This window comes from Phaenicophaeus curvirostris, chromosome Z (assembly GCF_032191515.1).
Source record: "Phaenicophaeus curvirostris isolate KB17595 chromosome Z, BPBGC_Pcur_1.0, whole genome shotgun sequence".
Lineage (NCBI taxonomy): Eukaryota > Metazoa > Chordata > Aves > Cuculiformes > Cuculidae > Phaenicophaeus > Phaenicophaeus curvirostris.
The window spans coordinates 29,901,638-29,926,714 of NC_091431.1; the positions used below are offsets into that span (position 1 = coordinate 29,901,638).

At 39.8% G+C, this 25,077-nt stretch overlaps 2 protein-coding genes across 6 annotated transcripts in view; one reads left to right on the plus strand and one right to left on the minus strand.

Moving 5' to 3' along the window:
• The window catches only part of SYK (spleen associated tyrosine kinase), a 51,324-nt gene extending 33,855 nt beyond the window's left edge, over window positions 1-17,469 (plus strand). The window contains exons 7-14 of the mRNA XM_069879922.1: window positions 2,521-2,589; window positions 9,187-9,277; window positions 9,943-10,120; window positions 11,380-11,589; window positions 12,008-12,197; window positions 13,164-13,304; window positions 13,538-13,650; window positions 15,260-17,469. Of these exons, the coding sequence (XP_069736023.1) occupies window positions 2,521-2,589; window positions 9,187-9,277; window positions 9,943-10,120; window positions 11,380-11,589; window positions 12,008-12,197; window positions 13,164-13,304; window positions 13,538-13,650; window positions 15,260-15,332 (1,065 nt within the window). The 3' untranslated portion in view covers window positions 15,333-17,469. The remainder of the gene's footprint in view (window positions 1-2,520; window positions 2,590-9,186; window positions 9,278-9,942; window positions 10,121-11,379; window positions 11,590-12,007; window positions 12,198-13,163; window positions 13,305-13,537; window positions 13,651-15,259) is intronic.
• A 38-nt stretch (window positions 17,470-17,507) lies between these two features.
• The window catches only part of LOC138733049 (tubulin polymerization-promoting protein family member 2-like), a 35,761-nt gene continuing 28,191 nt past the window's right edge, over window positions 17,508-25,077 (minus strand). Inside the window, exons 2-5 of one of the 5 annotated variants that reach the window (XM_069879936.1) lie at window positions 21,277-21,449; window positions 18,463-18,639; window positions 18,147-18,300; window positions 17,508-17,989 (exon numbers count right to left, since the gene is read on the minus strand). In XM_069879936.1, the coding sequence (XP_069736037.1) occupies window positions 17,807-17,989; window positions 18,147-18,300; window positions 18,463-18,632 (507 nt within the window). In that variant the 5' untranslated portion in view covers window positions 18,633-18,639; window positions 21,277-21,449 and the 3' untranslated portion in view covers window positions 17,508-17,806. Of the gene's footprint in view, window positions 17,990-18,146; window positions 18,301-18,462; window positions 19,491-21,276; window positions 21,790-25,077 lie in introns of those variants that run through there. The other 4 variants (XM_069879935.1, XM_069879938.1, XM_069879937.1 and 1 more) reach the window with 4 other exon arrangements.

A 25,077-nucleotide genomic window follows, 5' to 3' on the forward strand; every position in this document is an offset into this window, starting at 1 on the left:
AACACCTCCAGGGAAGGTGACCCAACCACCTCCCTGGGCAGCCTGTTCCAGTGCACAATGACCCTTTCTGTGAAAAATGTCTTCCTGATGTCAAGCCTAAACCTCCCCTGGTGGAGCTTGAGGCCATTCCCTCATGCCAGTATGTGTTTAAACTTGCAGAGGTGCTTTTGATATGAGCCTAAAATCAATTGTTAATATTACAGTGAAGCAGCAAATTTCTGGCCACCTCCCCGGTTCTCCACTTTTTTTTAGTATTTTATTTGTTTAGCCACAGTTTATTGGACAGTAAAAGTAGACCTAAACCTTATGAGTACAGCCTAACTTTAGTCTAGTACTGTTTATGTCCCTGGTTATCTATTCCTCTTAGCATGCCTTTGAGTTAAGCAGTTATTACCATAAAGGCAGTATAGGCGGTTGCTTGATCAAGTGCTGGGAGCTATGCTTGTCAGAAAAATATAATAAACCACGCTCAACATGTGCAAAAGAGCACTTAACCTCTTAGAGAATTTATCTGTTGCAAAACTATAGCTAAGAATTAGTCAATAAGTACTGCATCGCAGTTTTAGTTAGGCAGGTATGATTTCTCAGTGAGCTCTAGAAATGCTTATTAGTCATGTTTAATTAAACTAATGTATTATCATAAAATTTTGCATCAATGTATTATCATAATTAATGTATTATCATAAATATTTGCATTTCTTCAAAGTATTGTTGTAGAGGATGTAAGTGCGTGTGTAAAATCTAGAGCCTGTTCATTTTTGTTTGGAATTAATATTGGTTTCTGTGCTTTTTACATCAATAACTACTTGTTTGATGTAAGACCAAGGTGTGCTTCGAATCTTGCTTGATAATATTAGTCACACTTCAAAACACTGAAGCTATCAAGTGATTCCCATTGCTAAGTATGATGTGAGGTGGCTAAAGTTCTGTAACGGAGACAGGAGAAGCATACTTGCAAAAAATCTGGGAAAAGGGCAATGTGCTTGATTTTAAAACTGCCTTAAGGTATGAGGTCCAACAGAAAAAAATCTGAGATTAACCCTGTAGCTCAGGAACTAAGAGTAGGAAGGGAGAGGCAAAGAAGTGGTTGTAGAACATGTTCTTATCTATCACAGTGAGACGTGGCTCAACTTGATCGCTTCACTTAGTACAAGTGGACATGTGTTCAAATATAGATGTTTTCTTACCCTCAGTTGGAAAATGTTGGTTTGCAGGAGTGAGCAGTGAGTTAACATCAATTTTCTTGTAAAACTGAAGAGATCTGCAATGGAAACTTTTCAGTTATTGACTGAGGCTTACAGTGAGGAGTGCTTGTGTCATGCACGTGTTTTGGAATGGCAGAAATGATTTTTGGAAGGCAGAGGTAACGTGAAAGATGATTATCACCCAGGCTGCCCATGGACAGCAGTTACTGATGACAACATTGAGAAAGTGCAAGATGTGATTTGAAAAGACAGAAGGTGGAATGTTGGAGTAGTAGCTGAGAAAGTTCATTTGATGCATTCTAATGGAAGAATTGAACATTAAAAAAATGTGCAAAAGTGATTCAAAAAATACTGTGAGATGAATGAAAAGAACTTTGCAAGGAATTATGTTTATGCCTTTTGCAGTGCATTGAGAATGAACTGTATTTGTTGAATTCAGTAATTACTTGTGACAAAACTTTGATATTTACATATAATCCAGAAACCAAGAGACAATCAACGTAGTGGAAGTCAGCAACATCTCCTGAAAGACAAAAAACATCCACACATGAGTCATTAAAAGTTCAAGGCCATAGTGATTGTTTTCTTTGATATCCGGGCTATTGTGATGCAGAGCGCATTCCCAGCAGCTAAACAGTAAATCAACAATATGACGTTGAAGTCTTCACAAAATTGCAAAAACACATGAGACGGAAACAATCAGAATTGTGGAGAAACAAGTGTATTTTGCACGACAGTGTGGCAGCCTACAGCTCTGTGTCTGTGAAGCAGATTTTAGCTAATAACAATATTGCTGTGCATGAGTCCCCGCTCTGTTTGCTATACCTGGTTCCCTCTTCCCAAAGATGAAGTTGGTGCTTAAAGGAGCCCATTTTTTGTAAGTAGAAGATATGAAGGCAAAAACGATGGAGATCCTCAACAGCCTTTCAGAAAATCATCTGCAGAGTTGCTTTAAACATTGTCAGCATCATATGCAGCTGTGTGTCAACTCAGAAGGAAACTATTATGCAGAGGATTGTAGTTATTTTCTTGATTTGTTAAATAAAAAGGGTTAGAAGCACAGTCTTTTTTTTTTTTTGTTGGACCTCATATATTGTCAGATTAATGATGGTTTGAGCGTAATACAATTGGAAGAAAATTTAGGACTAAGATTTTCTGTACTATATTTGTTTGATGCATCATATGGGTACTTGGAAGCACACACAGGAGAAAGGTGGGGAATGTTTTTTTCTTGTATACTACGTCTATATTGTAAAATACTTTTAGCTATTTTCCTGACACATTTACTATTCCTCTTTGACATTGTGGTTTCTAGAGTTGGGCAGGAGGTGGAATTATCTCAAGACTCAAATCGTACACCTTTCCAAAGGCTGGCAGCAAAAAGGTGCCTCATATAGTCCTTTAGGTTTTTGACTGAGTTAAAAGGACTTACACGTGACTAATTTCACTCTTCCCCCCCATGCCCCTCTGTTTGGCTTGCTGTTACTAAATGTGTGTCTGGGCTACTAACAATTAGATTGTGAAGATCTTGTAAGCTTTCTGCTTCTTTCCTAACAATCTGCATAACTGTGGCCTTCATTTTATATCTAAAGCAATGGTTTTAAAGAAGTTTTAAAATCGAGGGACTGTTTTCAAGTAATTTCTAGCATCCCAAAATATTAGTGCAGATCTCAATATATCTGCAAATAAAATGTAAATGATAAAATGTTTTCCAAAAAACAGTCACTTAGAAGAGAACGAAATTATATTTCTACTCTGAACTATCCTTCCTAATGAGAAAATTGGCTTGCCTACACAGAGCTATTACTGAGCACATTTAGGGAACAATTTGTTAATAACAACCACAAAGTATATTCTTACAGAACCAATGTGCACAAATCTTGTTATGCATTGACATTGATTACATTTAGCCAGGTGCAAGATGTCACAGGACCAGGCACAATGGGGAAGGTGATAAGATAGCTAGGAGTCAAGGGAAACCAGCCTTGTACTAATGAAAATGCTGCATGCATTTTCTGCATGGCTAGGAAATTATGCCGTCCAGTAGTTGATGTAGTTGTGAAGCATGTAGTTATGAGCTATGTTTGCATGCAGAGAATAACGTGTGTGTACCTGTTCCACCCATAAGTCTCTCTTTTTTGTTTATTTATTTATTTCCAATTCCATGTATTTCAACAAATATGAACAGGCATAAAAAGCCCTAGATGTATGTTCAGAATGAAAAACTGTGTTTGACATATACTATTTTTGATAATTCTGGTAAATAATAATTATTAATTTTCAGTTCACTTTTATGCACAAATACTAATAGCTGTTGTCATCTGCATACCCTTACAGGTCCCACAAGTCATTTTTAAATGCTGTCATCTTGTACGAATACATATATAGTGTCAGGACATGGTCTAATCCCATCAGAAAAAAAATGCCATGCTGTAACACATTAGACAAGAGAAGTATTTTGGTTTTATTCAGAAAAGAGAGCATGGGGTCTGAATTCTGTAGATGTGTTTTTGGTCACTCTGCTCTCTGTTAGCCTGGTAAAACCTATGCTTCTGTATGTGTTTTTCTGCAGCCGAATACATCTTTCCTGCCTTCTGGGAAACATGCAAAAAGTACAGACAGAAGCATGCTGGCAACAGAAGACTGGGATTTTAGGAAAATAATTTCATCAATTTGACACCATTTGTATGTTGTTGCCCCTGAATACTCAACCCACAAATTTCATCTTACTGCCAAGTTTTCCAAAATTTGGAGTATATCTAAACAAAATCCCTGCTCTGAACATTTCCAACATTTATGCTCTATTAACCCCAACATGCAGAATTTACTTTAGACTTCATTAATTAGACAGCCACCTGTCTTATGTCAAAAAATTTCAGACAGTAAAATTAAAAATTTATGCTATTACGTTTATTCAGCCTTGGAAGTCATGGGTTTTTTTAATTTCACAGATCGTTTTTCAGATCTAATTTTAGGACATGGATCAAAATTTTTCAAGCTGTTTTACTCACTACTGTAAAACTGGCAATTTAGACAACAATTTAAATGAGTTTGTGCCACCTAGTGGCGATGATGATATCTTCGACAAAGATCATGGAGTTTAAGGTCTGCCGTGCAGTATTTTGCTATTCGGTTTGGTTTAGCAGAATAAAACAACTTTCTACCTCTACATATATGTTTGCATTTTTGCAAATCAGAATTATTAACTTGAAAAGAAATTACATTTTATGTACAGGTTGCCTTACTAAGAATATTCTTTACAATAAAATGGTAATCTTTACAATAAAAAATCAGACTTAGAATAGAGCTGTTTAATTCAAACTTTAAAGCAAAGGCTAAGTGGATCTTGTTCTTATTGCATGAGCTAGATGCTATCAAACCTGCATAGGGGTTATACTACTAAGGTGTTACCAATTCATAGAAAACAGCATTTCTTTACTAGAAGAATCATAGAATCATTGAATCACCATGTTGGAAAAGACTCACCGGATCATCGAGTCCAACCATTCTTATCAATCACTAAACCATGCCCCTCAGCGCCTTGTCCACCTGTCCCTTAAACACCTCCAGGGAAGGTGACTCAACCACCTCCCTGGGCAAACTCCCTTTTCCTGTCATTGTGGACGTGGCTGTATGAGCATAATAGTGCCATAGCCAGTCCCTAGTAAGAAGGAAAACAGCACATTTAGAATAGCTTAATTACAGGTACCTGAGAAATTTAACCAATCAAATTTAAACCCTAGAGAAAGAGAAAAAAAATTGTGTATGTAAAAGCAGGACAGGCCCACAACAGCTTTCTAGTAGAAGAGCATAAAATGACAGCCCATCCTTAGTTTACATGTGTGCATACCACAAGATGTTACATAGTATGTGCTGTTTTAACAGGATCCTCTAGTGGACTCATTTCTTGTATTCATTTTTACTGGATGAGCAAATCCATGGTCATTTTGCCCATTCTCTGCTCTTGAAAGAATACAAGAAGCAATCTCCTACCTCCTAACATGGTTGTCCTGAAACTAAGCTCCCTTTGTCAGAAAAAGATCTGCAGAATTAAACTTGCAAGTTTTTAAATGTAGGGCAGAAATGACTTTATATATAAATGATAGTTAAATAAAAAGGAAATTTTATTGCATTATTACCCAGACCACTGTACATGCAGTGATGCGTACTTCCTGCACCATTTCTAATAAGCTTGACTTGACTCCAAGAGAAAAATTCCAACCTTTCTGCTAGAAAATTCTATTCAAAGTCATGCAGGGTGCTGCATGCCATGAATACGTAACTGGCAGAACTAAAGAAAAATGTTTGAGGTTTTCTGAGTGCTGCACAATATTCCCAAGTTCCTAATATGAGCTGAAAAGGAGTCTGTGAAACATTAATTCGTAGTTCAACTTGAAATATTAATGAAAAAGGCAATGTTAAGCTTTTTAATAAATCTGCAACAATGAGAAGTATCATTCCACACATACATATATATTAGTTAACTATGCTAAAACTAATTACATGTATGACATAATCACTCATCTTAAAAATGAGCAGCTTTCTGAGAAAGAGAACCTGCATTGTTAGATTTGGTGTCACTGTCATTTCCAAATCATATCTGCAGGGTTTTATTCACAAACACAGGAATGATATGCTCAGTTTTTTTAAAGCTGTTTCCAAACAAAAGCATCCAGTCCTTTCTGATGCTTTCATTTTTGTTTTGAGTTGCAAAAAAGCAGGAACACCTCTGTATGTCCTATTTGAGGAGACAGCTAGGTCATGGCCAGAACTGTATTTTTACCAGCTGTTCTGCACTGGTGAGTGGGTTCTTGAGATGTCTGGATTTGATGTACATGAATGCTTTCTGGCCAGTCCAAAGTACAACAGTACACTGAGACCTAGGATCAGGGATATTTAACTACCTCTCTGTTATGCAACTAATCCTAATTACATAAGATATTATGCCCTCCAATTTTCTATTTTTTTTTTTAATTTGTGGTGTTATCCATTACTGGCTGAGTACTTCTTAAGTATTTCTGCCTTGTTGTTCAGCAGCAATCAAATGAAGCTTACTTATCAGACCTGTACAAGGTATTGCAGTGGAATTGATAATTTCCATCATTATGATTCAGCCTGCAGGGTTTTATTGCCATCAGGAAAGCATTAATTCTTCGAACAGTAAGTTCAAGTCCATTTGAAATCATGAGATTATCATTTCCAAAGGCCTTTCTCAAAGTCCTTGTATCTCGTTTCTCATAAGCTTGGGTTATGATGAGGCAAAATGGAACAGTCTTTTTACTTAAATTGTACACTTTTGTGGGCTGAATTTCTATTCCTTGTTATATAACAGCAACCATATCCAGCACTTGACTGGGGAAAGAAAGAAAATAGAGCTAACACACTTCATTGGTTAGCTCGGAGCTACAGCTACACCTGTGTGACTTCACCGAATTGTGACTACAGAAAAAGTTTCGGTGTTTTAAGTGAGGAGTGTGCTGTGGGGCTTTTCCAGGCTTGGGTTCAGATGTCATACTTTTTGGTACACAGTTGAGGTACTCCCAATAGTAAACAGAGGACAATTGATCGACAATTGATATCAAAGCTTTCAAAAAGTAGAGGAGTCCCAAGCTGTTGCAGTCTTTTCTAGATGTCATTTTCTGTACATTTTTCATTTCTGTCAGAATGATTATTTGAAGGGTAAAGTATGCAAAAAGTGAAACCGTAATTCCATCATTCCTAAGTGTCTGAGAACTTTGCTTCTAGTGTCCTGGAAACTGCCACTGAACACTTGGCATCTCAGGTCATTTCTTAGGTACTCACCATATTTTTATCTTTGTTTTTTTTTTGTTTTTTTCTACTCTGCTTTTGGACCCCTTGGCCAAGAAGTCTTTACTAGAGGCTTCCATAAAATTGATACAATGTGGCAATTTGCACCTGCTTCCATTGTACTTGTGTCTGTCTAGCAACAGGTTTTAATGTCAGTCCATATTGCTTGGTATACACTGAATTAATTGGTTGAATTAGTGGATTAACCTTTTGGAATGTAAAATTATCTCCCTGGGAAGCAACAATACATCTGGGAAGCTATCCAGTGGAAATATAATCACTTCTTAGTAGTAATACCAAATGGGTTATAGTAACTAGCAATAAGATAAAAACCCTAAGAAGTCTTGATGTGTTCTTAAGCAATAGGGGGTATATGAAATACACAAATTAAAATCACTGTGATCTCAGTACATATAATTCCATCTGACTTGGTTTTGCTTTGCAAAAGATGATTAATATTTTTGACTGAACATAAGTATTTCTCCATATATCTTGACATAGTGTAGGGAAAGACTGTATTAAGTGTCCACAGTGAAACTGCAAGCCCATTATTTGAGAGGTTTAGGATTCAGTTCCAATCTTGGTGGGGTTTATTAGGTTAGTAAGTGGCCTGTATGTGAAAACGAGTCTTGGAAATGCAGACCTGGCAAAATGTACTAGGCTAGAAAAACAAAACTATAGCTGAGCATCTTGGTTTATAGCATTAATTTTCTTCTTTGAAATTGTCAGGTCAGTTTGGTCCCTGACCCATCTCAGAATTGTCTCAGGGCTCTTGTGGCTTGCCCTGATACCAAATGGCCTTCCAATACTGTTCCACGAGACTGAGTGATTCAAATTAGAAACATTACCCATGCCATCCCTGATGCCATCAGGCTTGTTTTACTGGGCCAGAATCTTGACAAGTGATGGCCTCCTATTCCAAGTTTGCTGTAAAATATATGTAGTGAAACTTTTTCTGCTTCATTCAGCTAGGCAGATTGCTTCATTTTACCTACCACCAGGGTCAGGCATTTTCTGTACAAAACATAGTTTCCAAGGGATAAAACTTACAATGTACTCACTTGTGGATATTTCTTAAGCTCTGTTTCTCTCTACTTGAAAACCACAACAGTTTCAGGCAGAAACGCCTCTGAAAGCTTCAGTTATCAAAAAGAAGAATTACATGCACAAATATCTACAAAACAGCCCTATCCAATGTTTTGCAAGTACAACACACCAATGTTTCCTAGTTGAGCTGAGAAAACTCATGTTGATATTTGAATTTTTGATTTTAGAATGCTTTCTTAGGATTATAAGGTCACTCACGGGTAGAATAAAATTTCTTTGAGAAAGACAAGGGACCAAACTACAGAATTAAGTTCTGTAATTCTCTTTTCTCAATACTTCACAGACAGAAGAGATTAGATTATAAATTTCTTTCATCTGTACTTTATTGTGCCAGACTCACCTTTCAGCCAAGGAGCCCCATTACACATTATGTTTCTGTTGGGGTTGTTTGTGTGCTCTATACTATTCCTCTGACAAAGAATAAAGGCAGAGGGGATTGTATTTGAACCAGAGGTTCAGGTACAGTAAGAATTTGGTCATTTTACCTCCCTCAGAGCAGACAGACTGGCCTAGTATCTGGTCCGTGGTGTTTGTCCATGATTTTACACAAGCTTACTAAAATAATTACATTTTGCCCCATTTCATTCCAAGTGGAGTTCTATAACATCCACAAGAGAAAGAGGGAAGTACTATCTGTTTTCAGTTGTGCTAGGAATTTCTCAGTGGCTTAGAGATGGAGAGGGATAAGTTGGAGAGGGCAGAAGGACAGATTAAAGAGAAATCCTTTATAACAAGTAGTTATAAACTACTTGTGCTAAAAGGCAAGTTTGAAAATATCATAGCAGAATAAGATTTGTGCATGTACCATTCCAGTTAATTCTCCCAGATCAAATGCTCTGAAATATTTACAATACCTTTTTATGCTTCGTCAGTGTATGTTTCATTTGGCCTGCATATTTACTCAAGCAATAACCTCAAGAATGAAACAGACTTTGTTGGATCCTTCTCTCGCTTTCTGATTCTCACCTGTGTGTCTGTTGCAAACATTATGCCATAATCCTCGGGGGAGGAAATGCTTTTCACTTGCCTTGTCATTAAACATAAAAACTCTATTTGTGTGCTGCAGTTTCAGCCAACTATTGGCCACCCCACTGATGAAGCAACTTTTAATCCTTACGTGCTGCAAAGGAACAGAGGTCTTGCAGGGGCAGAAAAAGGTAGGCAGAGTATAATACAATTTCTTTCTTCATGCCAGAGATCTCCCTTCTATGCATATTTCTTCATTCTTGTAAATATTTCACAGAATGTGGTGTGTTGTTATAGCCACTATTGAGCTCAAGTCTGAGACCTAAAACTGCCAGTTGTCACCGTCTGTAATAAAAGTTATAAATCCCTTTTTCTTTGTTGAAGTGAAAGATTATTACTTCCTTGCCTGTAAAAGCCACGTCCTTGCACTTAATAAAAAGAATTGTGCCTTGTTGCTTACACAGTGCCAAGCTAGTGCTCAGGCTTTCTGTAAAATGCAATTAAATATTAGTCCCTAAGAATAAACTATATGAGGCAGCATTCTGAATGAAGAATTGTCTGAGGTATCTAATGGAAGATACTAAAGAGAAGGGCCAGTCTTTAACCCTCCTTCTGTCAAGGGACTTCCTAGTTTCATGTTGCAGAGATACTCAGTAGTTAGAACGTGTCACCAGGCGGATGTCACTCTCTTTTGGAATGTTCTAATCTGCCTGTAGCTGGACAGCTTGTGTTTTTTTCTAATGCCCTGAAGTCAAACACAGTGACAATCCTGACCACAGAAATGGTGAATATAGTAGCTGTGGCAGCAAAAAGGTCTCACATAATGTCTAATTTGTTTTGATTGACTGAACTGCAGGTGATCAGAGAGAGGCCTTACCCATGGATACTGAGGTCTATGAAAGTCCATATGCTGATCCAGATGAAATGAAACCAAAAAATGTCACTCTTGACAGGAAATTGTTGACTTTGGAGGAAGGAGAACTTGGATCTGGAAACTTTGGTACTGTAAAGAAAGGGTTCTACAAGATGAAAAAGTAAGTGTTTCCTTCTCTTTTTGTGGATTTTAATATAACAGCTCTAGCCTTTTTTCTTCCACAGTGGCAGTAATCTTTGCTTGTCTTTTCAGGTGACGGTCTGTGCCTAAATAATTTCAGCTATCATTCATTGGTTTCTCTCTGTATATATACCCATATGCTCATTTTCTATACATTCATTTTCTTTTTCTCTGTGTGCAGATACCTCCCTGTCTGCAGAATAGTCACATCTCAGCCATTACTTCTGTCTGTAAAGTGGGGAAGTGTCCTTCGGCATAGTAGAATGGGAAGTCTGCTGGCTTCCTCCATAGTTGAAATGGGCAGTCATCCTACTCAATATTTCCCATCTGCACAGCATCTCTTTGAGAAATAGTGTAGGGTGGACAGCTTTCCTGTAGCAAAGAGATTTTCACCTAAAGTAAGAGTAATAAGTACCTGTTTCATGAAGCTGGAATGTTGATTTTCCAGAAGACAGAACATGTTGTGACCTCTTTTATCCTGTAATTGCAGTAGGAACAGACCCTGTTTATACTGGCTGAAGTGGGAGCACCTGCCTGTTCATGTATTTTCATGGTAAAATGCTATTGGTATGTTGTTCAAGTGCATAGGTTGATTATAAATACTCTTTCACCACTTGGAAGCAGAAGGCATTTCTTTAACCAAGGTTTTCAGAGCCTGGAAGGCTTTTTCTTTTTCCAGTCAGAGGGAATTTGAAGGGCTCTGGTCCCAGGTTGTGTATTTACTAATCTTGTTTCACATTTGAGCTATGCAGATCTAATCAGTCACACTTTCACTTAGTTGTATGAGCTGAAGGTTGCTGGAGTAAGCTAAGTTTCTCAGGATTTCAGAGCACTGCCTTGGGGCCTTGCAATGCTGCATGTTTTATTGTCACCCCCAAAATAACTCATTGTCTAAAAAGCCCTGTAAAGCTGTTCAACCAGAAAAATGTTATGGAAATTCTGGGAAGAATAGGCAAGAAAATTTTGTCCAGTGCATTTGTTTTCAGCCTTGTTAAGACTTTTTATGACTATTCTCAATTTTCTCAGGTTCCTTCTATTCTCTGTCTCTTGCTTAGCTGTCTTCTGAGCATTTCCTAGCGAGATGTTCCTGTTGCAGTCAGTTTTTTTCCTCTCCGAATATCAGTGCTGTCTTTTATCACAGTTTGTACTTCGTGCACAGAAACATCAGATGAAGAATGTGTACATTCACACACAGATTTTGCAGCAACTAATTTCAGGACTGGATTCCCTTTTTCATAGGGGTGCCAAGCCAGTGGCTGTAAAAATTCTTAAGAATGAAAGTAATGATCCAGCCATAAAGGATGAACTGCTGAGAGAAGCAAATGTAATGCAGCAACTGGATAACCCATATATTGTCCGGATGATAGGCATATGTGAAGCTGAGGCCTGGATGTTAGTAATGGAAATGGCTGAACTTGGGCCATTGAACAAATTTTTGCAAAAAAATAGGTATGTAAGCTTTGGTTTTATTTCATAGGATTTATCCAGAGGGGAAAAAAAGATTCAAGTCTTTTTAATTTTTATTTAAGGGCAATTTTAAATTGACATGTTGTTAATGTAATAATTAATGATTGCAGTTAATTTTCACTGGGAAATTATTATCTTGTATGTGTCTCCTAACTGTCAAATATTTCTGGTAAAATAGTGCATTTTGAATGCATTAAAGGATTTTCACATGTCCTTGAGTCATTCTTTCGTTGATATGATCACACATCATCTTGCTCAGGGCATTATGCTTCCAAAACATAAGTGAATCACTTTCCTAGTATGATGTGGGGAGGTTCTTAGTAGAGATTTATATTTGAATTCCTTGAAAAGTCATGAAAATGAGCTGCTGATCTCTTAAAAATTGAGTTATGATTTTCAGACATGTCACGGAGAAGAATATAACAGAGCTAGTACATCAGGTTTCCATGGGGATGAAATACCTGGAGGAGAATAATTTTGTTCATAGGGATCTGGCTGCAAGGAATGTGCTGTTAGTCACCCAACATTATGCCAAAATTAGTGACTTCGGACTTTCTAAAGCTCTCAGTGCTGATGAAAATTATTATAAGGTAAGCTTTGTTCAAGACATCAAAGCTGTATAGTAGCATAACTTGATAAGGTTACTTTCAGTTGAAGTGCAGTGTTTGTTAGAAGTTGCAAATTAGAAATAGTATGTATCATCCATTGTTTTATAGCACGATTGTAAGTTACTGCTTTTCAAAATGCATCATCAACATTAAGTGATGTTTAGGGTGGAAAAAGCTAGTCTCTTCTTTTAATTGCTTGCTTCTTTAATTTACTTTTGTTAAACTTTTCATTGGAAGGTTGGAATTTATGGTGGAAATAGTTACCTCCTCATATAAAATGGGGAAAATATCTTTGTTGCAGAAATGAACTTCGAGGCACTTAATTTTTCACTACATCCAAAGAAAATTTAGGCTAACACACTATATTATCGAGTCATAGAACTGAATCTGGAAAGTTGTTTTGAAAGAATACCATTGGTAAATAATCATTTGATATAAGCAGAATGTATTTAGCTTGGTTTTAAAATCACTGGATCTCTCTACAGCAACGGGGACTGAAATAACTGCCACATTTGATAAGGTAAAAATATACATGAGAGAAAAAGGCTTCAGTCTTGTCTGTATCTCTTTTTCCGATACGTTGCTCTTACAGTTCAAATTATTTCTTCCTTCTTCCTATTCCCTTTAATAAGCTGTTTAAAACTAATACGACAGACCATGAAATGCTGCAGAGGAGGAGCAAGTGCATACTCCATTCTGATGACCTTCCTATGGGAACAGTAACTGTTGCCAGAAAAGGCCGTAACATCTTTAATCACTGCCACTAGCCTAGCCAAAGCACTTCTGAAGAAGCTGCTACTCATTCTTTGTAATGCCAGCTGCATCAGAAATGTTATACTTGGTACTTGGTGTGCAGATCATAAGTTAACTGGGCTTATATGGATTCTGATGTTGTCTGCTTACCACTGTCTCTAGCCTCCTTTTTTTCCTATCTGTCACTTATTTTAGGCACAAAGTCATGGAAAATGGCCAGTCAAGTGGTATGCTCCAGAATGCATGAATTTCTACAAATTTTCTAGCAAAAGTGATGTCTGGAGTTTTGGGGTTTTAATGTGGGAAGCTTTCTCTTACGGGCAAAAACCATATAAGGTGAGTACTTCTATCTGGCAAATTTTTTCTGTAAAATTTCAGAGCAAATTTGAACCCATGCCTTTTCCTACCTCGAAAGGGTTATTGGAGGCCAAAGCAGGCCTTAGCATCCTACCTGTTGCAACTAATGAGTCAAAGACTAGCCCAAAAATCAACTCCAGGCCTGTTTGGTTTATACTCTAATGTGTGCTATAATCACACAACTCTGATGACCTCTGGTTATTCTGTTCCAGGGAATGAAAGGTGGTGAAGTTGCACAGATGATTGAAAGAGGAGAACGAATGGAACGTCCTGAAGTCTGTCCAACAGAAATCTATGAGCTAATGAAATTGTGTTGGACATACAAGTGAGTGTGATGTGAATCTCGTGAGTGTGTTGTGAATCTCTTTCTTTTCACAGAGTATCTTAATCTGCTTAACAGCCAGAAGTGGGGTGGGGATGAGGTATTCCAAAATGTATCTTTTCAGCTGGTGTTTAGCTTGCAACCAACCTCCAAACTAGGGAGTCAGTTGGATTCTGAAGTGAAAATTATTTGCATCATTGAGTGCACTACAAGAAGCTGATCTTGCACAGCTGATTTTGCTGAAATGATTATTTACTAAAAAACAGGCTATTATAAAAACCAAGTATTTCCACACAAAGGTCAGTCTGATTTATTTTGAAGAGGAAGTTTGAGAAAAAGGAGATATTTTTGTTTCATCATGGACTATATTTTATTTTAACTTCCAAGACTCTCTCTACTTAAATTTCAAAGTCCTGTTGCCAAATTATTCATTCCATTTCTCAATAATTAATAGTTTTGACCTATTTTTGTCTTCTCTCATTTCTGAAAATATTCAAGTTGGATCTCACTTTGACTTCCTATTAGAGGCAAAATTTCTTTTCAGATCATAACTTAGACATCAGAAACCTTTTTCATAATGGATAACAATTCAGAAGCTAGAGTTATGAAATAAAGAGAAGAAAAAAAGAAAGCCTACCTGATACTACTTTTTAATTACTATATTGCAAAATTGTTAATAAAAATGTCTTATGATTTATCATTTTAAATTGTTTTGTTGAAGTTAACTTTTAGCTGTAAGAAGGTTTCCATAAGCACCCAAAGTTTACTGTAATGTCACTTATTCTTCCAGTTCACCCTCTGGAGAATTTGTGTCTCTGGCAAAGGTCTCTAGATTCCATTTAAGAAGCTGTGGTACTTCACTTCTGTGTACCATGCTTCTTTGTTATTTTTATTACACCTAGTACTCTAGAAAGGATGAGGAGCCATAAAATATCTTCTGCCTTTTGGTTTGACTTAAAAAATGCTATTAACAGTACTAGAGAGAAAGGGATCATTTTTTGGTATGATTAATAAGCATATCATAAAGTATGCTGCTTTTTATTTGTTTATACTGAAATATCTTTAATACTTGCCGGGGTGGGGGGGGGGAGGCGGAAATACATAAAAAGGCTCATCAGGCAGCCTGCCTCAGTACATAATGGACTTGACATTTTATGTTCTCCCAAATTAACAAACATGTGGAGATACAGAGGAAAAAAAGATAGTAACAGGCATATAATCTATGCATAAGCTTCTCTCAGTGGCCCTAAGCCACTCTGTATTACTGTAGTACCCATTATAAGGCAGATAGTGCTCTGTACATTTTCTTTTCTCTATATTATTACTAAAGTAAGTAAAGTAGAAAATTAAATGGAGCTGATTTATGATTTCTTTCTTGTAGTACTTTCACCAACCACAAAGTAATAGTAGTAGTAGTAAATCCACTAACTGGATGTTCTGTAGCGACATTTGCGACTTGGTATTCATTTTGCAGCATCCTTGTGGTAACCTTAAAAAATTGTGAGCAGCTTTAAATGAGCTGTTGGTGAGATAAAGTCCTAAGCTTTACAAGGTTCACACACCTTTGCAGCTTTCTGCTTCCTACACAATGATATTTGTTGTCTTTCCACAGTGTTGATGACCGACCAGGATTTGTCGCAGTTGAGATGAGGTTACGTAATTACTATTACGACATTTCACATTAACAGCATGAAGAACAGCAGCTTCCTTGTCTACAGCCGTCACTCTCTTGAGAAGCAGTTCAGTTTTCAAAACTAAGCAACTTTGATTTTTGTATTGCCGCTTTCATTCTACAAAGCTCAGAGCTAAGCCCTGTGTCGGTACGGTTGCTTTTTCTTGCCATTTGTGCAAAAACCAGCTCCAAAATAGAGTGTTGAAAGTGGAGGGGCCCCAAAGCGAGTATCAAGGACGTCAGAGCAGATGCTTATATTGTTGCTACATTTAATTTAATTTTATTTTAAGCTTAATTGGCATTACTTTTTGTGGTCATGTAAAATCTATATAATGTCTTTCAGCCGTTTTCCTCTCTTGGTTTTGAGTGCAGATTGGGATTCATATTGCTGTTATTAATATTCTTAGTCCTCAAATGCATTTAGAGTTGTTCCAGCCTTTCCTCTCCTCAAGGATAGCATAAACATTTCTCACTGTGAAGGAAATACACTGTCAAATTTTGTGAGTTGCTTTGAGTGACAGTCTGTTTGATTTTGTCCCCAAGCCCCTTAAAAACCAAATTCTATTCTTCTCAGTAGTAATGTAAGCAGAGGAGGACTGGCAGTGTGAATTTCTAACATCATCATCATCTTTAAACATCACCAATTTCTCTTGCTCCTTACATCACGTGAAAGCCCAGCTGTCGCTCAGGGAGTTGTTTTTTTCTTGCTGAAGCCTGGGAACTCAAGGCCTTGCTCCCATTTTGGAACAAAATGTATCATCACCTAAAACAATGAATCTGGGAATCTGTCACTGTGTTCCTTAAAAGACAGCTGTACAGTGAAAGGTAATGGAGCAGCACCTTCCTTTCTCTGTGTGGTTTCAGGTCTCCTCCAGAGATACCTTTACTATGTATCTGTTTGGGTGTACCAAAGCTCCCAGTGTTGTGTTTTGAGCAGCAATCATTTCTACCTTTTTTCCAATCTTTATTGAAAAGTATTTGCAAGACTTTAGCACACCTTACCATCTCTAAAGCCAAATTTCAAAACTAGCTCAAATATTTTAAAACAGGCTTATGGACATAGAGTTTACTTTTGTCCATGAGTGTTGTCATTTGTCCCAGTTTTAATCCCTGTGAGCATCTCAGGAAAAGCTGTTTGTCTTATAACTCTTTTGTAATGCACCATGCATCTCCTTTAATGTGTAAGTATAGCAATAGTAATAGCAAATAATATCATCAAATTCTTATTCTATTTTTACCCTTCTGCCTTGTATAATCTCATTTTAAATATTATGGATAAAAAAATTTTATCACTTATTCCTCACAAGCAGCTACTTTACTGGCATATACCTATGTCTCAGGAATCTTCTGGCATTGCACCTACTAGATACAGAGATTTTAGGAGAATACGAAGAGTAAGATTTAGAGTTGGATTTATTTATTGCATATGGCTGGTTAGAACATACATGTTTAATTGTTTTGTGAACAGGCTGTTCTTAGAGACGCAGTGATATTTTTTTCTCTAGCCAAGAAACTGTGGTCAGTAACAGTGAGAAAGTGTGAAATAATTTTCATAAAAGACATGACTATAGACAAATGTAGGAGTTACTGTATTTTTTTTCTTTTTACTAAGTTTGTGGTCTATTTTTAAAAAAATACCTGGTGATTTTAGGTAGTTTAATATTGGGTGTCCAGTTCAAGACCCTTCAGAAAGTGCATGCTACTGAAGGATACTGAGTGCAATAGACCATGTTTCAAATGTGACCAAACATTACTTTTATTGAAAATTATTAACTTTTGTTTTTAATAAACATTTTTCTACAGGAACAACTTGTCTAGAAGTTAGACGTAGTTATATGTAGGTGTTTTATCACTTTAATCCTGTTGCAGAGAAATTGTTCGCTCTTTATGTGCATTTAGTACATTCATGGGGATATTAGTTATAAAGAAATTGCACAAATCTCTACTAGCCAGCTACTGACAGTACTCAGTGTTCCTGAGATATATATTTGCCTGTCTCTTTCTTAAAGTGTTATCTGGTACAACAAAACTGGAGGAATATTTCTTCTCCTTCATTCTTAATGGATGTTACTTTCATGTTATTTGATTTTTTTTAACTTCACTATTATGTAATGAAAGTTTGCAATGAAAATATAATGTATTCTGAAATAAGTGGATTAGGTTTTAAAGTTGAAATTAAAGACACTTTTATGAAACAAGCTGGTTTCGCATGAACCTTTTAATATTTAAGTGCTTTCTAACAAATAGCTAATGCTGTGCAGACAGTGTATGTATACTGAATTTTGCTTGGATTTAACCCCACTGCACAGCAACTAAACCATGATCAGATGGGGAGCCTGCAGAGTCCCCTGGTGTTCACCCTGAGGATTCCCACCCTGCTGGACTTGGGACATGCAGACACAGAAGGCTTGTTTGCATGAGATGTTTATTTGCCTCCTCTTCCACAGTACAGGCGGCAAGTCCTTGTTTCATAGAGCAGCTTCAGTCCTAGTGCTTTTTGTCATATGTGCCAGCTCCCTTGTAGCCTCCAACATAGCCACTGTTGTCCGTCAGATCCTGGCAACCAGCAAGACCCTTCCCTTTGCCGCTTTCATCAAAGCGCTCTTTGTGGCTGCCAGTGTATTTGCTAGTGTCCGTCAGCCTCTCAACCCCACCAACCTTGGTAGCTTTCTGTAAGAGAGGAGGGCAGCAAGAGGGAGCCAGCATTAGGAGGTAGCTCACAGACAAGTTCTTCCCTGTGTGTGATGACAGCACACATCCCTGCGATAGGGACAAATGGTCCCACCGCAGCTCAAGGTGCAGAGTGACTGAGGCAACTCATACTCACTGTGGTGCCTGCGCTGCCAGGCTCCTTCCCCTCAATGAGGCCATACACAGCCTGCAGCGCTTCCTCCGGTGATTTGCCCTTGAAGCGCTTGCCACAAAGCTCCTTCATGGCCTGCTGGAACTCAGCAAAGGTGATGGTCCGGGCACTGTTGGTCCTACAGCGAGGGGAGACCAAAAGGAAAGTTACCTTACTGTTGAGAAGCGGCAGGATGGGCAATGCCCAGGCTGCCCCTCGCTTGAAAGCCTGCCCGTCTTCTGCCATTCCTTCCTCCTGCCCAGCTGTGCTGCCTACCGAGCCCCCCCCCAGCAACACTCACTTGACTTTGTTGAACACAATGTAAATATCGGTGCTGGTCATGGTTTTCCCATCCATCACCCCACACTCTCTGCACATCTTGGAGAAGTTTTTCCCCATCATGTCGTTGCCACTGGCAGCCGTGTCACCATATACTGCAAACTTACGGAAAGCTGCTTCTACTGCTTCCATAATGCTGCTGTGGAGAAAAAACATTGGCAGGGAAGGAGCTGAGGGCCATCTGCAGCTTCTGGACATACACTCGTGACTCACACATCTCACCTACAGCAGAGCAAGGGGCACCAGCCACAGGTATCTCTCCCCCCATAGGACACCCATGACACTTGGGATCCAGGCAGGATTGAGGCAGGGAGAGGTTGAGACCCTAGGCAAGGCCAACGAGGTGTGGAGGTGGGGCTCTTAAGTGAATTAGTGACTGCTGGATGGGAAGGAATGAGGTATTCAAAGCTTCTGAGCCTTTTTGAAATTCAAGTTTCACCTAGACAGTCTCAATAACAAATGCCTGTGTTTGTAAGCTGATTTACACTTTGCCTGCTATTTGATGATAAACCAGGCGGCTTTTTCATCCAGACCCTACAGAGGTGTCTAACTCTCACACATCTGCTTGCAAGTAGTCTCCAAGGAGGTGGCCCCATCTCACTTCATCCCCTAAACTGCTTCCTGAATTAGGATGTCCTCCTCTGGACAGCAGTAAATTTTCATCTCCTGGTTAACTTAGACGACTGCAACCAGGTACCAGGGATTGCAGATCAGTCTACCAGAGCTTGAGTGGTCAGTTCCTGCTGCTTGTGAGACATCCTTCATCCTTTTTGGAATATCCAGCCTCTCCCACAGACTCGTGCTTCACCCAGGGGCTTTGGGTGTCAAGGTTGTTTGCAGGTTGTCAACACAAATCTTGTGTGGGTCGGCACCTCTCCAGAGCAAAAGTCAGGCAGGCTTGTACTGGGGAGGCTGTGTGCTTTCAGCGTGAAGGAGGCAGTGGGGTCTCTAGCTGGCCTTGCTGGGGCTTCCCAAGACCCTTCACCCCTTCCTTGCCAGGAATGGACCCAGCTGACCTGTAGGAGATGATGGAGATGTTGACAGCGATGGCAGTGGCACCTTCCCCGCTGTGCTGGAGGCAATGGGCACTTGGAGACACTCCTCACTAGCTTATTGTTACTTCAGCACCCACGCCTGTCACAGAGTTATGGCAGCTCACCACAGGGCAGGTGATGGGGAGAGGAGAAGAGGAGTTGGGGGACACCCCTGTGCCACCAGAGAGATGGTGTGGTCCAAAAATCTTGCTCAGGGGGAGGCAGGGAAGGGATGTGGGACCTTCACAGAATCACTAGGCTGGAAAAGACCCACTGGACTATCAAGTACAACCATTCCCATCAATCACTAAACCATGCCCCTCAGCACCTCATCCACTCATCCGCTAAACACCTTCAGGGAAGGTGACTTAACCACCTCCCTGGGCACCCTGTTCCAGTGCCCAATGACCCTTTCCATGAAAAATTTTTTCCTAATGTCCAGCCTAAACCTCCCCTGGCGGAGCTTGAGGCCATTACCCCTTGTCTTGTCCCCTCTCGCTTGGGAGAAGAGGCCAGCACCCTCCTCTCCACAACCTCCTTTCAGGCAGTTGTAGAAAGCAATGAGGTCTCCCCTCAGCCTCCTCTTCTCCAGGCTAAACAACCCCAGCTCTCTCAGCCGTTCTTCATAAGGCCTGTTCTCCAGCCCCTTCACCAGCTTGGTTGCTCTTCTCTGGACTCATTCCAGAGCCTCAACATCCTTCTTGTGGGGAGGGGCCCAGAACTGAACACAGTATTCAAGGAGCGGTCTCACCAGTGCCGAGTACAGAGGGAGAACAACCTCCCTGGACCTGCTGGTCACGCCGTTTCTGATACAAGCCAAGATGCCTTTGGCCTTCCTGGCCACCTGGGCACACTGCTGGCTCAGGTTCAGTCGGCTGTCAACCAACACCCCCAGGTCCCTCTCCTCCAGGCATCTTTCTAGCCAGACTTCTCCTAGTCTGTAGCACTGCACAGGGTTGTTGTGCCCCAAGTGCAGGACCCGGCATTTAATCCTGTTAAACCTCATGCCATTGGCCTCAGCCCAGTGGTCCAGCCTGTTCAGATCCCTTTGCAGAGCCTCCCTACCCTCCAGCAGATCGACACTTCCACCCAGCTTAGTGTCATCTGCAAACTTGCTAAGGGTGCACTCAATGCACCCCTGTGCCACCAGAGAGATGGTGTGGTCCAAAAATCTTGCCCAGGGGGAGGCAGGGAAGGGATGTGGGACCTTCACAGAATCACTAGGCTGGAAAAGACCCACTGGACCATCGAGTACAACCATTCCCATCAATCACTAAACCATGCCCCTCAGCACCTCATCCACCCATCCTTTAAACACCTCCAGGGAAGGTGACTCTGCTCCTGAATCAGGGCCAGAAAACAAAGATGCCAGTTTACACCTCAGACAAATGATTGCTAGCAGTGCTTTCTGACTTTTGGACAAGTGCCGATCACCCCAATAAACTATTTCCACTTTACTTGTTGCGTGCAGCCTCTTTTGGGGCAGCTCTGACAAGGATTCCATTCTCCCTGCCTGCACAAGGAAAGCAGCAGGGAAATGAGGCACAAGATGTCATCACAGGAATGATGAAGTGTGGTTAGATATGCTTGGTTTGGGGTGTTTTTCATACAGTTTGTATATGTCTTTTATTCTCTCTCTTTTCCGTGGCAGAGTGTGTTTTTGGAACGAACTTTTTTCCCCCTTTGTTACAGTGTATAACTTCTTTTTTTTCTGTAACTGAAAATCATATACCTAGGTTTACCTGATTAAGTGTAGCTGAAGGACTCTGAAAGAAGGCAATACTCTCTTACAGTGAGTAGTTAAGTGCCCATAAACTTCAAGGTCAGGAGTTCATCTGGGATTTTTCAGCCTGTAGCTCAAAACCACTTCAGATATGTTCTGTGATGTCAACAGCTTGTTTCCGCTCCTCTAAGTCTACATGTGACAATGAATAAACGAAAAGGTCACTTTCCTTAAAGCTCTGGGGCAATGCTCCCCAGCCATAAACTCAACAAAGCCATAAACAAAACCAGCTCAAACCAAGGAAGTTTCCAAAACTGCAGAGATTGCCAGGGAAGGTGGGGCACAGACTTGTGGATCTGGATGGCCCCAAGAGATGGTCTCATCCAGCTCCCATCTGACCTAAAGGACAAAGCCCCCTTGCCAGCTATGTACCTCTCAGGCAGAGTGAGTTTACAAGAAGCTCACCAGATGTCACCAGCGTTTAACAAAAAAGAGAATTATGTTATTTCCATCCTTGAAGGGGAAAAAATAAAAAATGTCATACATACACAGAGAAGCACATATGAGAAGGGATTCTTCTAACTCAAAATGCCTTATTAAGAAAATGGTAAATGGTCAGATTGCTGTTTAGCATATCTGTTTAGCATATTCTTTAGTATATCTCCAACCCTATTGTCATCTGCAAATTTTATTAATAGCATTTTTTTCCTGTATTTTCAACTCCTTGACCAAAACATGAAAAAGCATTTGGCATAAAAACAAAAGCAGCAGATCCCCCTGACAGACACTGCTAAGAAAAAATATCTTCTGTGAGCTGCCAGTTCACCATCCCTAAATTCATTTAACCTGGAGGACAGAGCCTTAAAGAGCTGCTCTCTAGAATGGCAACATGTAAGTGGCAGATCATACAGCAAAATTGTTTCAGTATGGTCTAGACATATTGCTTCACTGAAGTTACTAGAGAGATAAATCTGAATTTATTGTGTCTATGGTCTTTGCTTCTCAATTGTCTCATGGCTACATGCCAAATTTTTTCTGCTTTCAACTGCAAGGCTTCCAACAAAGTCAGGCCAAGGGAGTACACAATTTGATCCCAAGTAACTACTGAAGTACTTGAAGCTGTTGCCGGCCTTTCGTGAGCTCTGTTTAAAATTACATTTACAGAGGTCTGAAGGATCTTTGGTAAGACAGACACCAAAGAAACAGAGGAGGATCATCAGCAAAATAAGAAGAAGGAAAAAAAAAAAAAAGGAAAAAGCAATAACCCACTGAAAAAATATAAATAACTTTCATAAACAGACATACACACACACTATTCTTCTGTTCCCAAACCAAAAACACCATCAACAAGAAATTTACAGAATATAAAAGGATATGTTATGTTGCTTAAATCTTAAATTTTCAGTTGTAGAGAAGTGATTTATTCTGTATCAGTAAAACGTTTAGCTGCAAAACAGAGACAGGAATTCAGTGTTCTGTTCAAATACTTGCATAAATCTGCAGGAAAGCTGGAAGACAACTTTGATACCATCTTGATGGAACCAGCATTATTTATTTAGGGAAAAACAGAATTTTGAAGATACTAAAAAGGACAAAAAGAAAAGAAGTTAGGGCATCTCTAACAGTGAAGCAATCCAAACTAGCTCTGTAGAACTGCAGAAATCCAGGAGAAAAGATTAATGTCTTAAACTCCTTTGTAGGCGAGAAGAATATTAACTTTTGTTGTTATGAATAAATGAATTCTAAATTATTCTTTGTCTGCTAGATTTTATGAACTATTACCATAATCACATAAATGCCCTTTTTTCACATAAAGATATGTATAGCATAGGATTTGCCTTTCAGTGTCATGATCAGAGAAACTGTTTGTATGAAGACATTAGAGCAGTGAGATTCCAACTATTTTGTGAAACACACTGAATCTGTCAAAATTAGCTGCTTGGATTACCACTAGACCCAGAAGACCTCAAACAATAGTGGATGAAGGTCAATCAAAACTCAGATATGGAGTTCTACCTATTCTCCAAGCTCTTCTGTTTGATCCCAGAGTATGTCCTTTTGCAGCCAAATTGTCCCTTTCCAGTCCTTAAAGTAGACAAAGAACAAAGTTTTATTTAAAATGAGATTCAGGCAGGAGAACTTAATAGTTAGCACAAGTTTGAAAGGCAGTGACTTTATCTGTCTTGCTGAATGAACATAATTTGTCTAATGTAGTTGCATGGGGGAAAAGGAGAAAAGACAACAATGTATAGGTGCCTAGGCTTAAAAGAGAAATTTTACAGAATAACTGAAACAAGAACCTTACACTGAGAAATTAGGACCTATTCATCAGAAATTAACATGAAACTGAAGAGACCAGACATGGAGCTGTTTCGTGTAAAAATATTTTATGGGATCTCTTTTCAATATCTTCAGTTCTTCAGCGTGTCTCTTATTTATGTCAGGCACATACACATCCATACAGAATCAGAAAAGTTTTTATGGCTGTGTAGAGCAAAGCATAGTTCAAAGAAGTAAATTGGGACACGTTTAATAGTAATGCTCTGAAGTCAACTTCCATCTAAGCACTTAGAAAATCTTTTGATTGCCTTGAGCTAAATGATGGCTAAAAATCAGCGGAATGCCCAATAAAGCAGCTATCATGGTGCAAGCCTGCCATAGACCACCCAGCCAGGAAGAAGAAACTGATGAGATATTCCACAAGACAACTGGGAGAAGTCAAACAATCACTAGCCTTTGTCCTTGTGGGAGACTTCAACTTACCATATGTCTACTGGAAGCATAATACAGCAGAAAAGAAAGAGTCCAAGAGGTTCCCAGAATGTGTGGAAAACAACTTCCGGTCACAACTGGTGTGTGAACCGACTAGGGAAGGTGCTCAGCTGGACCTGTTGTTTGTGAGCAGAGAAGGCCTTGTGGGAGCTGTGACAACTGGAGGAGTCCTGGGACACAGCAATCATGAAATGATGGAAATCTTGATTTTTGGAGAAGTAAGGATGTAAGTCAGCAGAATGGCCACCTTGGACTTCCGGAGGGCAAACTTTGGGCTATTTAGAAGGCTGGTTGACAAAATTCCTTGCGAAGCAGCCTGAAAGCTGCCTTTGACAGAGTTTCTCACAGCATTCTGCTTGAGAAACTGTCAGCCTCTGGCCTGGGCAGGCGCACACACTCCTGGCTGGAAAACTGGTTGGATGGCCGGGCCCAGAGAGTGGTGGGAAATGGTGTGAAATCCGGCTGGAGGCCAGTGACAAGTGGGGTTCCCCAGGGCTCAGTGCTGGGTCCAGCCGTGTTCAATGTCTTCATCAATGACCTGGATGAAGGCATTGAGTGCACCCTTAGCAAGTTTGCGGACAACACTAAGCTGGGTGGAAGTGTCAATCTGCTGGAGGGTAGGGAGGCTCTGCAAAGGGATCTGAACAGGCTGGACCACTGGGCTGAGGCCAATGGCATGAGGTTTAACAAGGTTAAATGCCAGGTCCTGCACTTGGGGCACAATAACCCTGTGCAGTGCTACAGACTAGAAGTCTGTCTAGAAAGCTGCGTGGAGGAGAGGGACCTGGGGGTGTTGGTTGACAGCCGACCGAACATGAGCCAGCAGTGTGCCCAGGTGGCCAGGAAGGCCAATGGCATCTTGGCTTGGATCAGAAATGGCGTGTCCAGGAGGTCCAGGGAGGTTATTCTGCCGCTGTACTCAGCACTGGTGAGACCGCTGCTCGAATACTGTGTTCAGTCCTGGGCCCCTCACCACAAGAAGGATGTTGAGGCTCTGGAGTGAGTCCAGAGAAGAGCAACCAAGCTGGTGAAGGGGCTGGAGAACAAA